Source organism: Thamnophis sirtalis, unplaced genomic scaffold (assembly GCF_051295495.1).
Source record: "Thamnophis sirtalis isolate CommonGarterSnake01/CBP01778 unplaced genomic scaffold, rThaSir2_p1.2 scaffold_2, whole genome shotgun sequence".
NCBI lineage: Eukaryota > Metazoa > Chordata > Lepidosauria > Squamata > Natricidae > Thamnophis > Thamnophis sirtalis.
Window position 1 is genome coordinate 65,575,901 of NW_028261382.1, and position 15,282 is coordinate 65,591,182.

The 15,282-nt window shown below is 46.7% G+C and overlaps 1 protein-coding gene across 10 annotated transcripts in view; it reads left to right on the forward strand.

Moving 5' to 3' along the window:
- The window catches only part of NCOR2 (nuclear receptor corepressor 2), a 205,648-nt gene that overhangs the window by 147,978 nt on the left and 42,388 nt on the right, over positions 1-15,282 (forward strand). For all 10 annotated transcript variants that reach the window (XM_087705827.1, XM_087705828.1, XM_087705830.1 and 7 more), the window contains 3 exons: positions 4,900-5,050; positions 11,494-11,643; positions 13,001-13,087. In XM_087705827.1, coding sequence (XP_087561953.1) covers positions 4,900-5,050; positions 11,494-11,643; positions 13,001-13,087 — 388 coding nt within the window. The remainder of the gene's footprint in view (positions 1-4,899; positions 5,051-11,493; positions 11,644-13,000; positions 13,088-15,282) is intronic.

Genomic DNA, 15,282 nt, shown 5'->3' on the forward strand with positions numbered 1-15,282 from the left:
CAAACCACCTGAAGGCCAGACAAGGAATAATGGATGGAAGCTGATCAAAGAGAGATTCAACCTGCAAATAAGGAGGAATTTTCTGACAGTGAGAACAATCAACCCATGAAACAGATGTTGCCTTCAGAAGTTGTGGGAGCTTCATCCCTGGAGGCTTTCAAGAAGAGACTGGACTGTCATCTGTCAGAAATGGTGTCTCCTGCTTGGGCAGGGGTTGGACTAGATGACCTATAAGGTCCCTTCCAACTCTGTTTATCTGTATCAATATCAATGCTGTTGGAAGTTTGCATTGATTTCCATCCTGACTAAAAACCAAGACCCAATTCAGCCAGGAACATGGGCTTTGGGAAGAAGCCCCCCCCCCCCCCCGGTCCCTGTCCGTGTGTGACAACTCGCTGCTAGACAAGAGTTACACTAATATGAAAGAAACGGTGGATAATTAAAGAACAATTAAAGGATGCTGAAGGAGGGACAGGATGAAACGTCAACGACAAAAATCAAAATAGTTTTTTAAAAATTTATTTTAAAGAAATAAAAGAGAATGGTCAAATTGTCCCGTGGCAAGTTGGCCATGGCGAGTTGTCCCATTCTCTCCCTCGGTTCATTAAATGATGCTTTGATTTGCCTGCTTTTTCTGAGCAGGGACTTGCCTGAAATCCATGCCTGTGATGGTGCCACCCATGGGGGTGATCTAACTGGGTTTAGCATCCAGTGCATCGGGGTTTGCTGATGGGAATTACCAGCGGTCTCGTTTGCAAAGCTTTCAGGCCCGTTGCATTGCAACAGTTCCCCCTTTGCAAATCCGGGCCAGAAGACAGATGTTCCAGAGGGTTCTTTCCCTGAAGCCATCTGCTCCATGTTCTCTCTCCTGGGAGCATGTGCACTGAAGCATGTTTTGTGTCTTTTAACGCCAAGCCCTTGAATTCATGGAGGCCTCTCCCTGCCATATCGGTAATACGGTGCCTCTGTTTTCGTTACGGAGAAACTCCGAGCTGGTCTGTTGGATCGGGATTTTATTGCTCTTCGTATCGGTGCAGGGCAGCCTCGTTTGAATGACCACAATGTAGACAAACAATTCGGTCATTAAGGGAAGCAATTGCTAAAGAAACCACAATGGTGCTTATGATCTTACTTAAGCTTTCCTATTCTTTAGGTAAACGCAATGATTGCTTGCAAAGTTACTTGTTGTCACTGTGAGTGGCCAAGAAATGAGGCCGTCATTAAATAAGGACTGTCCTGTCTTACTCTCTGGACAGATTGGGTCCATGAACCTCAGTTGCTCCTAAGAACCTCCAAGCAACTACCCTCCTAATACCCTTGCCTATGTCCTGGTCCCCAACCCCTGGATCACAGCCCACTAGCGGGCCATGGCTTATTCAGAATTGGGCTATGAGAGTGGTTGGCTGGAGTGAGTGCACATGTAGTCAACTTGCGCGAGTGATGGGATGGCAGGCCCACCACTTGTGCAAGTCGAGCTGCGTGCATGCCGACCTATCACTTGTGCAAGGGCTGTGTGTGCACACATGGCTCGCACGGGCCAATTCCCCTCCCCCCCCCAATCTGGGCCTCTAGGTTGCAAAGATTGGGTCCCTCTTCCCTCATCCAACCACTGACCTTAAGGCAGGAGTGTCAAAGTCTATTTCATTGAGGGCTGCATCAGGGCTGGGTTAGACCTTGGGGATGGTGGTATAGCCAGGGGAGGGCATGGTCAGCTCAACGGCACGCATGTCGGGGGTGCTTTTGGTGGCCTGAATGATCTGCCAGCAAAAACTGACTCCCAAGCTCCCTTTCTGGCTGTGACAGCCTCCTGCAACCCTCTGCCAGCGAAAACGGAGCTGGGGGGGGGGGGTGGGCAGCAATTCAACCTTTCCAAGCTTCGTTTCCGGCTGTGACGGCCTCTTGCAGCTCCATTTTCGCTGGCAGAAGTACCGTGGACCAGTCCTTTGCTCTTTCCAGGGCAGCCCCGTGGCCAGATCTAATCACCCCACAAGCCGGATCCAGGCCCTTTGAGCTTGACACTCCTGCCTTAAGAGACCAGTAGTGGAATGTGGGAATGAAATTTCTCCACTGCTACCTAGACATGTGCAGACATGGTGAAGCCACAGGCATAATCTCAACCTACTCCGACCGCATTTGAATTCTCGAGTGATACTGGTGGCCCGGTTGATCTAGGGCAGTGGTTTTCACTTTTTCTTCACCATGGGCCCCTTTAAATACCTTTGGGGGCCATGGACCTCCAGCACCTGACTCAAGATTGAAAGCACTAGATTGCATCCAATATTTGCAGGTTGGGGACCCCTGATCTAAGGCACCAATTTATTTATTTATCAGCACAAATAAAAAAAACCAACACAAATATATATAGACGTCCAGACGTCTGGATGGTCTCTTGTGACGAGCCGAAGACAGAGAGTGGAAGTGTGACCTTCCTCCCATATTTGGGCATACCAGGGGTTGTGACTTTAAATATATACCTCTCACCCTGGCTGGCTGATAAGGAGTCCAGCTCTGTAGCTCAATGGTTAACACATCTGCCTAAGAGGCAATAGAGCACAGGTTCGATTCCCAGCATGGGTATGGCTAGCTGATGAGAGCTAAATAGCTTGAAATAGATCTATACTAGTCTCCCTTTATTTATTTATCAGCATAAATATAACATATATATATATTCATTCCTAAGTGCGAGTCGGCTGCAAAATAGGGTAGGTGGTGGACTGAGCATGCTTGTGGGCATTTAGACATAGGCACTCTTATCTTTAAGCATATTACTCCTTATCTCTGGCAGGAGCGCCACCAACCAGTTTGTCATGTGTTTGTCAAGTCTGGTCCTGTAGTTGCATGCAATCTAAAGCTTTTGGGGCCCCACCCAATCATTTGGGGAACGCGAAATGTTGCTCAGTGGCAAGGCGTGTGCTTGGCGTGCAAAGTAATCCAGATCTGATTCCCAGCAATGCCCCAAACATTGGAGTGTCATTTATCCACCCCTGATTCTTAGAGAATGAATTTTGGGATGGGTTTGGATAGCAACAACACTTAGACTTACCGTATTTTTCAGAGTATAAGACACACCTTCCCACCCCGCAAAAGAGGGTGAAAACCTGGGTGCATCTTATACACTGAATACAGCATTTTTAGCCTCCCGAAACTCTGCCCCTTCACAAAAATGGACGTGCATAGCCTTTAGGAGACTTGTAGAGTGCTCCTGGGGGCTGGGGAGGGCAAATACGAGGAAAAAACGGGACATTTTTTGCTTGTCCCCCCCCCCCCCAATCCTCCAGGAACACTCTACAAGCCTCCTAAAGGCTATGCATGCTCCTTTTGGGGCAAAAAATGAACCTGTTTTTGTGGAAAATGGGCCATTTTTAGGAGGTCTGCAGAGTGCAAAAACTTTTTGTTTTTAATTTGCCTCTTCAAAATCTTGGTGTGACTTATACTCCAAAAAATACGTTATATAGCAATAGCCATAGCACTTAAGACCTATATGCCGCTTTTCACAGTGCTTTACAACCCCACTCTAAGGGGTTTACAGAGACAGCGGTATGTCCCCCAATAATCTGGGTCCTCATCGACCTCGGAAGGGTGGAAGGCTGCATCAACCTTGAGCCACTCAGAATTGAACTGCTGGCAGTAGACGAGTTAGCCTGCGATGCTGCATTTTAATCACTGCATACCGTGGATGTTGGATGGATGGATGGAAGGAAGTAATTAAGGGGAAAAGGAAGAACAATAACAATAGCAATAGCCCTTAGACCAGGGGTGTCAAACTTGCAGCCTGTGGGTCGGGTGCATGACATGCTGGCTCCGCCCCCACCAGTTTAACAAAAGGGGGGGGAAATCCCAATGCACCACGTAATGCTGCCATGATGATGCAAGTTTGACACCCCTGCCTTAGACTTATGTATATACCGCTTCACAGTGCTTTACATCCCTCCCTAAGAGGTTTACAGAGTCAGCCTATTGCCCCCAACAATCCGGCTCCTCATTTTACTCACCTCGGAAGGAGGGAAGGCTGAGTCAACCGTATCCTGGTGAGATTCGAACTACCAAATTGCAGGCAGCCAGCAACCTCCCTCCCTCCCTCCCTCCCTCCTTTCTTCTTTCCATGGTGCATAATGGTTAGAATGCAGTGCTGCAGGCAAACTCTGCCCATTGCCAGGAGTTCAGTCTTGACTGGCTCAAGGTTGACTCAGCCTTCCCTCCTTCCAAGGTGGGTCAAATGTGGACCCAGATTGTTGGGGGCAAGAGACTGACTCTGCAAACCGCTTAGAGAGGGCTGTAAAGCACTGTGAAGCAGTTTATAAGTCTATTGCTATTCCCCCTTCCTTCCTTCCTTCCTTCCTTCCTTCCTTCCTTCCTTCCTTCCTTCCTTCCTTCCTTCCTTCCTTCCTTCCTTCCTTCCTTCCTTCCTTCGCACATTGGTTACAATGAAGCATTGCAGGCTAATTCTGCCCACTGCCAACAGTTCGATCCTCACCGGCTCAAAGTTGACTCAGACTCCCATCCTTCCAAGGTCACTAAAATGAGGACCAGATTGTTGGGGGCAAGAGGCTGACTCTGTAAACTGCGTAGAGTGGGCTGGAAAGCACTGTGAAGCGGCATATAAGTCTTAAGTGCTATGGCTATTTTCTATTGTCTGCTCTTCCCGTTAAACAAAGCACAATGCCCATCCCAAAACCTGACTTCGCCATCCTGGGTAGTTCTCCTGATCGTTCCACCACTGTCTTCTGCCTGTTGTGTCCCAGTTGGTATTTAGCTTTACATTGTGTCTCCTTTGTCCGGTTTCTTTTCTTGGAACCCATCGCTTGTCTGCCTGGGCCCACATTACTCCCCTGTGCCATTCTGCTTTGCTGTTCTCTGCCTTAATTGCTCGCTAAACCAGGCTCCTGGTCTCTCTCCAAGGGCACCCCAGCTGAAGTGCTGTACAAAGGAACCATTACCAAGGTAATTGGAGAAGACAGCCCCAGCCGAGCGGAGAAGGCAAGAGACGAGGCACTGCCCAAGGGACATGTCATTTACGAGGGGAAGAAAGGACACATCCTGACGTACGATGGTGAGTTGAAGCTTCCTTGGATGGGAATCCCACTGCCTGGTCGCCCTGTGGGTGGGGAACCCTCCCCGGGGGGGGGGGGGTGTTTGGGTGCTCCATGCTTTGGAGGAAAGGCCAATGCAAGGTTTTAGGAGTGATGGGGAAACTCCTTCAGATGTTTCGGGCAGCCGTTGCTTAGTTGAGCTGGCTCCGTCTGTGATGATGAGCTCCTCACCATTGGCGTCCAACCCAACCTAAAGATTGAACTGAGAAGCTGTATATATACATGTGTTTTAATTTCCTCACAGGCCATCCTGATGGGCATCATTGGAGAACTTGGATGAACTTCATCCAAGTTCGATGTACAGAAATTCAATGTAGAGAAAAGTAAAGTCCTATACTTAGGCAAGAAAAACCAAAGTACAAATATAGATTGGGTGAAACCAGGCTTAATAGCAGTGACTGTGAGAGGGATCTTGGAGTCTTACTGGACAACCAGCTAAAAATGAGCCAGTAGTGTGCAGCAGCAGCCAAAAAAACCAGTGCAATCCTAAATTGCATTAACAGAGGGATAAGATCAGGATCAAGGGAGGTAAAATACCACTCTATAAAGCCTTAGTAAAACCACACGTAGAATATACTGCATCCAGTTTTGGTCACCACACTATAAAAAAGATGTTAAGACTCTAGAAAAAGGGCAGAGAAGAGCAGTCAGGATGATTAGGGGACTGGGGGCTAAAACATATGAACGGTTGCAGGAACTGGGCATGGCAAGTCTAGTGAAGAGAAGGACCAGGGGAGACAGGATAGCAGTCTTCAATATTTGAGGGGCTGTCACAGAGAGGAGGGGGTCAAGTGTCTGAATTTTGAAGACCTCCAAGGTTCCTTCCAGCTCTTTTCTATTCAAAATTCTAGTAGGAGATTTGGCTCACAGAGTAATATTTCCTCTCCGGACTTCTGGCTCCCCTGTGTGAACTGCACTGCCAGCCTACGAAGGAAAGCTTCGTTTACAGGCTGGGACGGCCAGAGTTTAAGGTCAGCATGGATGTCCTCTCTGCCCCCTGGTGACCCATCAGGATTAAGCCGCAGAGTTTGCAGAGTTGCTTTTGTGTCTTCGATCAGACAGCGTCATTTGGGCGCTTGAGGACAGCCGAGAGAGGTGAACAAGGGCCAGAAGCCAATCTCGGATGCCCCGAGGTGCTCCTTCACGCTCTTTGCAAATCACGAGTCCTGTGGGCTGAGCGTCCCTCTGCAAGGACGTGCTTCCCTCCCCATTAGCATTTTTTCCATCCGTTGCATCTTATCTTCACCACAGGGCCAAAGCCGGGCCTTTAAAAAGCCCATCCTGTAACGGCTGTTTTGAAGACAAAGGATAGCTCTTTAGATGTAAGATGAGCTAGATGAGAAGATGGAGTAGATTAGATTAACAGAGTTGGAAGGGACCTTGTAGGTCATCTAGCCCCCCCCCCCAAGTGCCCAAGCAAGAGACCCTACATCATTTCTGACCAGCTGAAGGCTTCTGATTGTGAAATTACGTCTTTCGGAGTTTTCTTGTAATTGCACCTCCTACATTCTCTTCGAGCGCTGAAAGATGTTGGTGTGGCATGCTAGCTGAGTTGTGTTGATTGATCCTGAACATTAGCAACAGGACTTGGACGTATATAACCATCCCTTACAGCCCTCTCTATGCGGTCTACAGAGTCAGCCTCTTGTCCCCAACAATCTCCAGACAGTGGGAAGAGTTAGCCTGCAATACTGCATTCTAACCACTGTGCACCATGGAAAGGAAGGAAGGAGGAAGAACAACAGCCCTTAGACTTGTATAGCACTTTACGGTGCTCTGCAGCCCTCTCTGTTTACAGAGTCAGCCTCTTGCACCCCAAAATCTGGGTCCTCATTTTACCCACCTCAGAAGGATGGAAGGCCAAGTCAACCTTGAAAGTCTCAAGTGATGAAGCCCCTACAACTTCCGGAGACAACTTCTGTTCCATGGGTTGATTGTTCTGCCAGAAAATTCCTCCTTATTTCCAGGCTGAATCCTTGATCAGTTTCCATGCACGGTGATTTCAGCTCCTGTTTGGTAACACTTGTTGAGTTTTTGAGAGCTGTTTTTTTCATGGAGAGCACGGATGATCTCTTGGGGGTTTTCAGCCAGGTCTCCAAGCTCGGTTTACAGACACAACAGAAGCGGCTGTTGTCTCTCTCTCCCTCTCTCTCTCTCCCTCTCTCTCTTCCTGTGAGTCAAGTCCTTGGGGATCAGATGAGGCATCTTCTTTTGCTTCTGCTTAGCTTTTGTCCCAGAGAATAAGTGTGGAGCGAGAAGGTTCAGCCAAGAGATGTGCAGGAGGCCCTTGGCAGAGACAGCCCAGATGTCGGGGAAAATCGGGGGGGGGGGGGAATGACCCAGACAAACCGGAGGAAACTTCGGACACAGTTTCTCAACCTTGGCAGCTTCAGGGACTCCAGAAATTCTGATTTCTGGAAGTGGATGTCCACATGTCTTAAAAGTTGCCAAGGTTGAACAGTGCTGGATTAATAGGACACTACGGTACTTGGTGATTGTAGGGAAGTGAGGGCTAACCTTTTTGGTGCCGAGTGGCCAAAGCGCATGTGCGTGTGTGCGCATGCAATCCCAAAATGCAGTGCAAGCGCCCCCCCCCATGCATGTGCCAAGCCCCCCATGAAAGACAGGGAAGGGCTTTTGACTATACAGGTAGTCCTCACTTACTGCCTTCTTGTTCAGCAACCATTCCAAGTTACAACAGTGCTCAACCAGAAGACTTATGGCTGTTCCTTGAAGTTGTGGCTGTCATAGTGATTTTCTCTTTGGAAGCTTAGCCGTCGTTCTGGGAAAGGAAACGGGGAGACGAAAGTCCTGGATTATCAAGACAGCTGTGACTGTGTGTTCAGATGGACAGGAAGGGGGGGGGAGATGGAGGGGTGTCAGGAGGCGGGAAACGGCCCCCCTGCTGGTGCCTGGATGCCGTGATGATACTTTTCCAATAAAAGGTCTCTAATGAGGCGAAATTTTGCAGCGTCTCTCAGCTGAATTGCAGAAGATTGGGGATTCTTAACGGGATAATGACTCGTCTGCGGAGAAGCGGGAAGAAATGTTGAGGGAAGCATTTTCTTTTCCTCGTGCGTGTTCCTTCACCATAATTGAACCGGAGTCGGCTGAAAGGAGGGGTGCCTCTCTTCTTCCCCCCCCCCCCGAAACACTCGGGACCAGATGTTCCTTGATGACAGGATGCAGCCATCACTTTTCTGATGCGCTCGCACACATGCATAATAGACACACACAAATACACACACACACACATGGTGTCTCAAAACGTGGGGGGCCGGGGAATTAGAAAAGGGGTGGTGGTGGTAGGAAGGATGCAGCTTTGAAAGCTCCTTGGTGCTCTCTGAGCTTGCTTGTTTTCTTGCAGATGTTTCGTTACCCAGCTAGGCAACATCATCAGTGCTAGAAGGGAATGGGGTTTGTAGAGTGGCGAAGGAGGAGAGGAGGAGGAGGAGTACTATAGGGTGCTTGGTGCTCTCTGAGCCTGCTTGTTTTTCTTTCCAGTTCGCTCGGCTGGGTGCTTTACGGGCAAGCGCATGCGCAGTTCAGCGGAAATTGTTCTGCGCATGCGTAGAACTAAAAAAAGAGATGGCGACCGGGGACCCAGTTTGGGGGCGTGGCCAGCCTGGGTTGCTGCCAGTTCTGTGACCCAGGCCGGCATGCCACTACCGTTCAGCCAAACTGGGCCGAACCAGTAGGAACGCACCTATTGTTAGACATTTCGTTACCTCAACTAGGCTAGACTAGCACTGATGATGTTACCTTGTTGGGTAGCGAAACGTCTGCAAGAAAGCAAGGAAGCTCAGAGAGCACCAAGGACCCTTCTGTCGTCGTCAGACTCCTCCTCCTCTTCCTCCTCCTCCTCCTCCTCCTCCTCCCCCCCAAAGCCCACTTTCTTCTAGCACTGATGATGTTGTGTAGTTGTATCATGAAACATCTTCAAAGAAAACAGCCAAACTCAGAAAGCATCACTGACTCCACAGTTGTCCTCCTCTTCTCCACAAACCGCACTCCCTGCTAGCACTGATGATGTTACCTAGTTGGGTAATGAAACTTTGGCAAGAAAACCACCAAGCTCAGAGAGCAGCAAGGACCCCATAGTCTTCCTTCTCCTTCTCCGCCACTCCACAAACCCCTTTCTCTTCTACCACCAAGGACCCTCCTCCTCCCTGCAAACCCCACTCCCTCCTAGCACTGATGATGTTACCTAGTTGGGTCATGAAACGTCTGGAAGAAAACCACCACGCTCAGAGAGCACCAAGGACCCTTCGTGTCAACCCTTTGCTACAAATATTCTCCTTTATTAGAATACAGGGTTTTTTTTTCCTGTCCCCAGGAATTTCCTTGTCTGGTTGCTGGAACCAAGCGACGCTATCGGGAGAGGCAGCTGGCTGCCCCAGAGGAGTTTATTCCCTATTTGTTTTATACATGGAGCGCATATGCTCTTCAGTTGTCATAAACTCTGATCCCTCTGCAGACCCGACACAGTAAATCGGATTAGAAAGCAGATCTGTATAAAAATAAGCATTGTCACAAAACCCCAGGATGACAAATCATAAGAGCAGCATGGCTTCATTATGAGCCAGCTGTCCTGTCCTGGGCCAAGCGCATGCACACAGACACACACACAAATACACAAAGGAGCGCGTTTTGTTTTCTGTACTAAACGAGGTTCATCCCAAAGGTGCTTTTTCAAGAGGCAACTGCACTTTCTTTCTCTTTTTGTTCCTTGAAGACGTTTCGCTTCTCGTCCAAGAAGTTTCTGATCGTTGCGGGAAATCAATGAACCTTTTCTTTAAACTGCTGGTGGAATCTCTCTTTCAAAGACTCAGGCGTGGCAGGGTCCTTCCAAAAACTGTTCGCCTTGGCCTTGTAGCAGTGGTGGGATTCAGATGGTTCGCACCACTTCGGGAGAACCGTTTGTTTAACTTTCTTAGCAGTTTGGCTGAACTGGCTGTTGGAAGAAATCATGAGGGCAGAGAAGCGGCGGTTAAATTATTTGAATCCCACCATTGCCTTGAAGGCGTCTGTGTTCAGAATAAGGGTGCATCTTCCTTTAGCAGCCGGCAAGAGGGTGATGTCCAGGTCTAGGTATAGGATAGGAATAGGACAGAGAATAGAGAGATAGGATAGGATAGGATAAGGAATAGCATAGCATAGAATACAATAGAATAGAATAATAATGTAGCATAACATAGGAAAGAATAGAACAGCATAGCATAGAATAGAATGGAAAATAGAATATAAAATAGAATAGAATAGAATAGGAAATAGAACAGCATAGAATAATATAGCATAGAATAGATAGGAAAAAATAGCATAACATAGCATAGAATAGAATAGCATATAACTGCATAGAATAGTATAGCATAGAATAGGAAAGAATAGAATAGCGTAGAATAGACTAACTAGAATAGAATAGGAAATAGAATAGAACAGCATAGCACAACACGGAACAGAACAAAACAGAATAGGAAAGAATAGGAATAAAATAGAAAACAGAGTTGGAAGGGACCTTGGAGGGCTTCTAGTCCAACCCCCTGCTTAGGCAGGAAACCATATGCCATTTCAGATAAATGTCTCGAGTTTGACGGATTGTGAGGAAGGAAGGGGGCGTTTGGGCACTGGAGGAGGGTGCCTTTCTCCTTCATTGTTCTGCCTCTGGCCTGCCAGTTTATTGCTCCCGATAGCTGACTGCAGCTGTGAGAAGATCTACCCTTGCTTGAAGCTTCTTGGATGAGAAGTGAAACGTCTTCAAGGAATAATAAAGGAAGTCCAGGTTGGCTCTTGAAAAAAGCACTTTTGGGACAACCATGACCTGGAGGACTGAGAATCTCCATCGACGGACGAGGCTTGCAAAAAAAAAAAAAAGACTGTTGATAGAGACAATTTTTTCTTGCAAAGTTCTTTGTGTCTAGCTTTCACAAGAGTCGCCAATCGAAGTGTCTGAGGAACTGAGTTTGTAGCAGGTTCAGGATTCAAGGCACAACGTGTGGGTTGTGGTCCATGGACAACTTGTGTTCGTTGCTCTGTTTAGTTTAGTGCGCAGGACTAATGGACACCTTCCATGCAAGAGTTGTGATCCATGGACAGCTTGTGTTCGCTGCTCCGTTTTAGTGAAAACAGTCCTTGGTGTCGCTTGTTTAGTGGGGCAGGACGCCTTCCGCGAAGAGTTGTGATCCATGGACAGATGTGTTCGCCATCCGTTTTGCTAGAAACAGTCCTTGGTGTCAGTCCTTTAGTGGGGCAAGATGCCTTCTGTGAAGAGTTGTGGTCCATGGACAGCTTGTGTTCGCCACTCTGTTTTACCATTCCTTGGTGTCGCTCGTTTAGTGGGGCAGGACGCCTTCCATGCAAGGAGTTCCACAGCTCTCCTTATCTCCCTTGTCTTCTCCTCTTCCAGGTGGGGTTGCTAACCAGGTCCCTAAAGAGAACAGCAGGAGCACTGCAGTGATGCAGGAGATGACCGGCACTAAGAGAACGTACGACATGATGGAAGGGAGGACGGCCAGGCTGCTATCTGGACGTGAACTTTCCTCTGCTAATATAGAAGGTGGGGTTTGATAAGCAACTTGGAAGCAATCATGCATGTAGTTCTTGACTTACATCCACTATACACCAAGCCCAAAACTTCCACTGCTAAGCAAGGCTCTTGTTAAGTGAGTTGCACCCCATATTATTACTTTTGTTATGTCCCAAAACACGACAAACCCTCTGTAGTTAAATCAATGATTTCTTTTTTAGGAATCCCAGCAGCCCCGGCAAAAAGTTTCTCTCTCAACACAGGCTAATAAGTCTCTCCTGCAGGAGATGAATAGTTGTCTGCCACATCTATTCATCTCCCACCCCCTGCCTTTTATCCCCAGAGCTAGGATGGGGCTTCTGTAACAGCAGTGGCTCTTTCGTCCCAAGGATCAGCCCATAGATCTCCACTGCTCTCCTCTCCTCTGCCTTCTGCACATCTGCATTTCAGGCAGTGGACCTAGCTGTTTCTCCTCTTCCTCATCACCCACCCCCAGACCTGGGGGCTTTTGACTCTCCATCTGAGGACTGACAGACGGCCCAGGCTCCACCTCTGTCTCTCTCTCTCCCCGACAGTTCCATTCCCTCCTCCCTTTCAGAGCTCTCAGGTTGCCCTGATGCTGACCCTGTCTCCCAAGCCACCTCCTCCTTCTCTGATTCGGCTGCTGGAGGGGCCAGCCACCAACAGGCACAAAAACTTTTTTGCCATAGTTGTTAACCAAATCACCACAATTGTTAAGTGAACCATACAGTCATTAAGCAGATGTGACTTCCCCATCCACTTTGGTTGTCAGAAGCCAGTTGGGAAGTTTGCCCATCATTACATGACCCTGAGGCATGCAACCTCATGGTCATAAATACAGGCCAAATGCCCAAATTTTGATCTTATGATGATGGGATGCTGCAACGGTCGTAAATATGAAAACTGGCAATAAGTCATTGTTTTCAGTGGTGTTGTAGGGTCAAATGGTCACTAAGCGAAAAGTTTTGAGGACTAGCTGTATTGATAAAAATATTTAATTATTTCTCAAATCATTGCCTCTACTGGGTAGAAACCGGAAGAAGGTAGAAATTTTGCTGGGAAATTTTTTTTCCTAGTTGAAACAAACTCACTCCTGTCTTCTGTCATCTCTTCTTAACTAGAAGGAGATTTTTTAAAAGATGTTGCAAAATATCCAAAGTTATTTGGGAGGGTGGAATTTGGCGATCTTGCGGCAGTGTGAAAAATAAAATAACAGATCCTTTCATCTTTTTCTTTGGTCTGCTTTTCAGGGTATTCAGAACCTGAGATACTTCCATCTTGGTGAAAGAAAGATTTACATGCTTGGAAATGTCATTGTTTTAACTTTTATTTTCTTGGTTTGTGTGTGTGGGGGGCATCATTTTAGGTTTAATGGGCCGAGCCATCCCTCCCGAGAGGCACAGTCCGCTCAACCTAAAGGAACCACATCACATCCGAGGCTCCATCACGCAAGGTAATCACACAAGGAAGGTAGGAGAGCTTTCTGTCTATTCATAGGTGGTTTCAGCTGGTTTGGATCAGTTCAGACGAACCGGTAGCGGAAATTTTACCTGGTTCGCCGAACCGGTAAATATGACCTCTGGCTGCCCACCTGCCACTCCCTCCCACTCGTCCTGCCCACTCCCACCCTATATACGTTGCATTTGCTTTGCCACACGGCTCAGCCTTGCCTCGAGTTGTCACTCCTCATGGGACCATTGTCCACTCAAGCTTAGCGGTGGTCGATTCTGTTAAGTCAAGGAAGAAACAAGGTGGAAGGATGTCCCACTTTGCTTATCTAGAACAGGGGATTCCAAACATAGCAACTTTAAGACTTGTGGACTTTATGTCAGGCCTGCAGCCATCTTTTCTCTTGGATCTTTGGCCTGCCACACTTTCTATTGCTCTACTATGCATTTTGGGAAAGTGGGATGGGGGGGTTGTACGGAGTTGGATGATATGTAGCCATAACAAAATTTGTTCTAGAAAGCCAAGGTCATCCTTTGTCTCTGCACCTGACCAGAATTGGATGGGTGGAACTACCAGCATGGCAGTGGGTAATTGGACCATGTGATGGACTTGTGGGTGTGGGGATAAGATCTTGAACTTTCTTTCTTTTTTTTTTTTAATATATTTTATTATGTTTTCATTCTATACAATCACATATTCACTGTGCTTAATCAGGGCATATAACATTGAATAATAAACACGGCCCTCACTTATATAGAAAATGCCCTCTACAATACAAACCCAGTATACCACCTTGGCCCGCCATACACCCTCTTTCAACCCCCTCCAACTTTCATTCTTCCTTCTCACACACCCCTCTACGCCTACTTCCCCTCCCCTTCTTTCTAACCCTAACCCTATCACTCCCTCTCCATTCCCTCCCTCCCTTCTCCTCCTCCTCTCTCTCACCCTCTCCACCCTCCTTCTTCTTTCACTTGACTCTTTCCTTCGGTATCTATTACCTTCCAGTATATTCGGTTTGTTCTATTTTCGCACTAACATTGAAAAGCCACAGTATACAAATACAATCATGGAATTTAACACATATTGTATTTCCCCCCTCCCCCTAAATCCCCACCTCCCTTCCCTCCCCCCGACTTCCCAAAGACCATACGTGGTATAACTTTTGAACAATCACAGTCTAAAATATCTCTACATTGAACTCAGCTTCTTACTGTTACCCAAATTTTAAACAATTTAAATTATTACTGATACTAAGCATAAGCTATCTGGAGTTTCTTAGTCCCATATTTACTTTTTATGTAATCAATCCATTTTTTCCAGTCTCGTTTATATCTCTCGTTTGAATGTTCTTTGAGATATGCTGAGATTTTGGCCATTTCGGCTAAGTTCATAACTTTCAAAGTCCATTCTTGAATTGTAGGTAAATCTTTCTTCTTCCAATACTGCGCCACCAAGAGTCTTGCTGCCGTTATTAAATACAGAACCAAATTAGTCTCTGCTGCTGTAAAATCAATACATATACCCAGTAAAAACAACTGGGGGGTAAATTTTATCCTTCTTTTAAAGATGTTTTGCAGGATCCACCATATTTTTATCCAAAATGCCTTGACATTACGACATGTCCACCATATATGAAAATATGTAGCATCACAAGAACCACATCTCCAACATTTAGGTTGAACATTTGGATACATAGAGGCAAGCTTTTTAGGATCTAGGTGCCATCTATAAAACATCTTATAAAAATTTTCTCTCAAGTTTTGTGCTTGTGTAAATTTCACATTTCTTACCCAGATTCTTTCCCATGTTTCAAGCATTATTGGTTCCTCGACATTCTGAGCCCATTTTATCATACAATCCTTAATCAGTTCCGTTTCAGAATCCATCTGTACTAGTACATTATATATCCTCTTTATATGCATTGAGCTTTGATCTCTTATTTGTTTAAACAAATTATCCTCAACTTTTACAAAGCCAATTTTTTGATCTGTTTTCCACCTAGCCTGTAGTTGACCATACTGAAACCACGTTTGAACTACCTTCTCTTCTTTAAGTACCTCTAAAGATTTTAGTTGCATCACCCCTCTTTCTGAGATAAGAAGTTGTCTATAGGTGGTTCTATCATGTTTTTGTTCTACATTCATATTTTCAATTGCATGTCTAGGAATTGCCCACATGGGCACTTTATCATTTAAT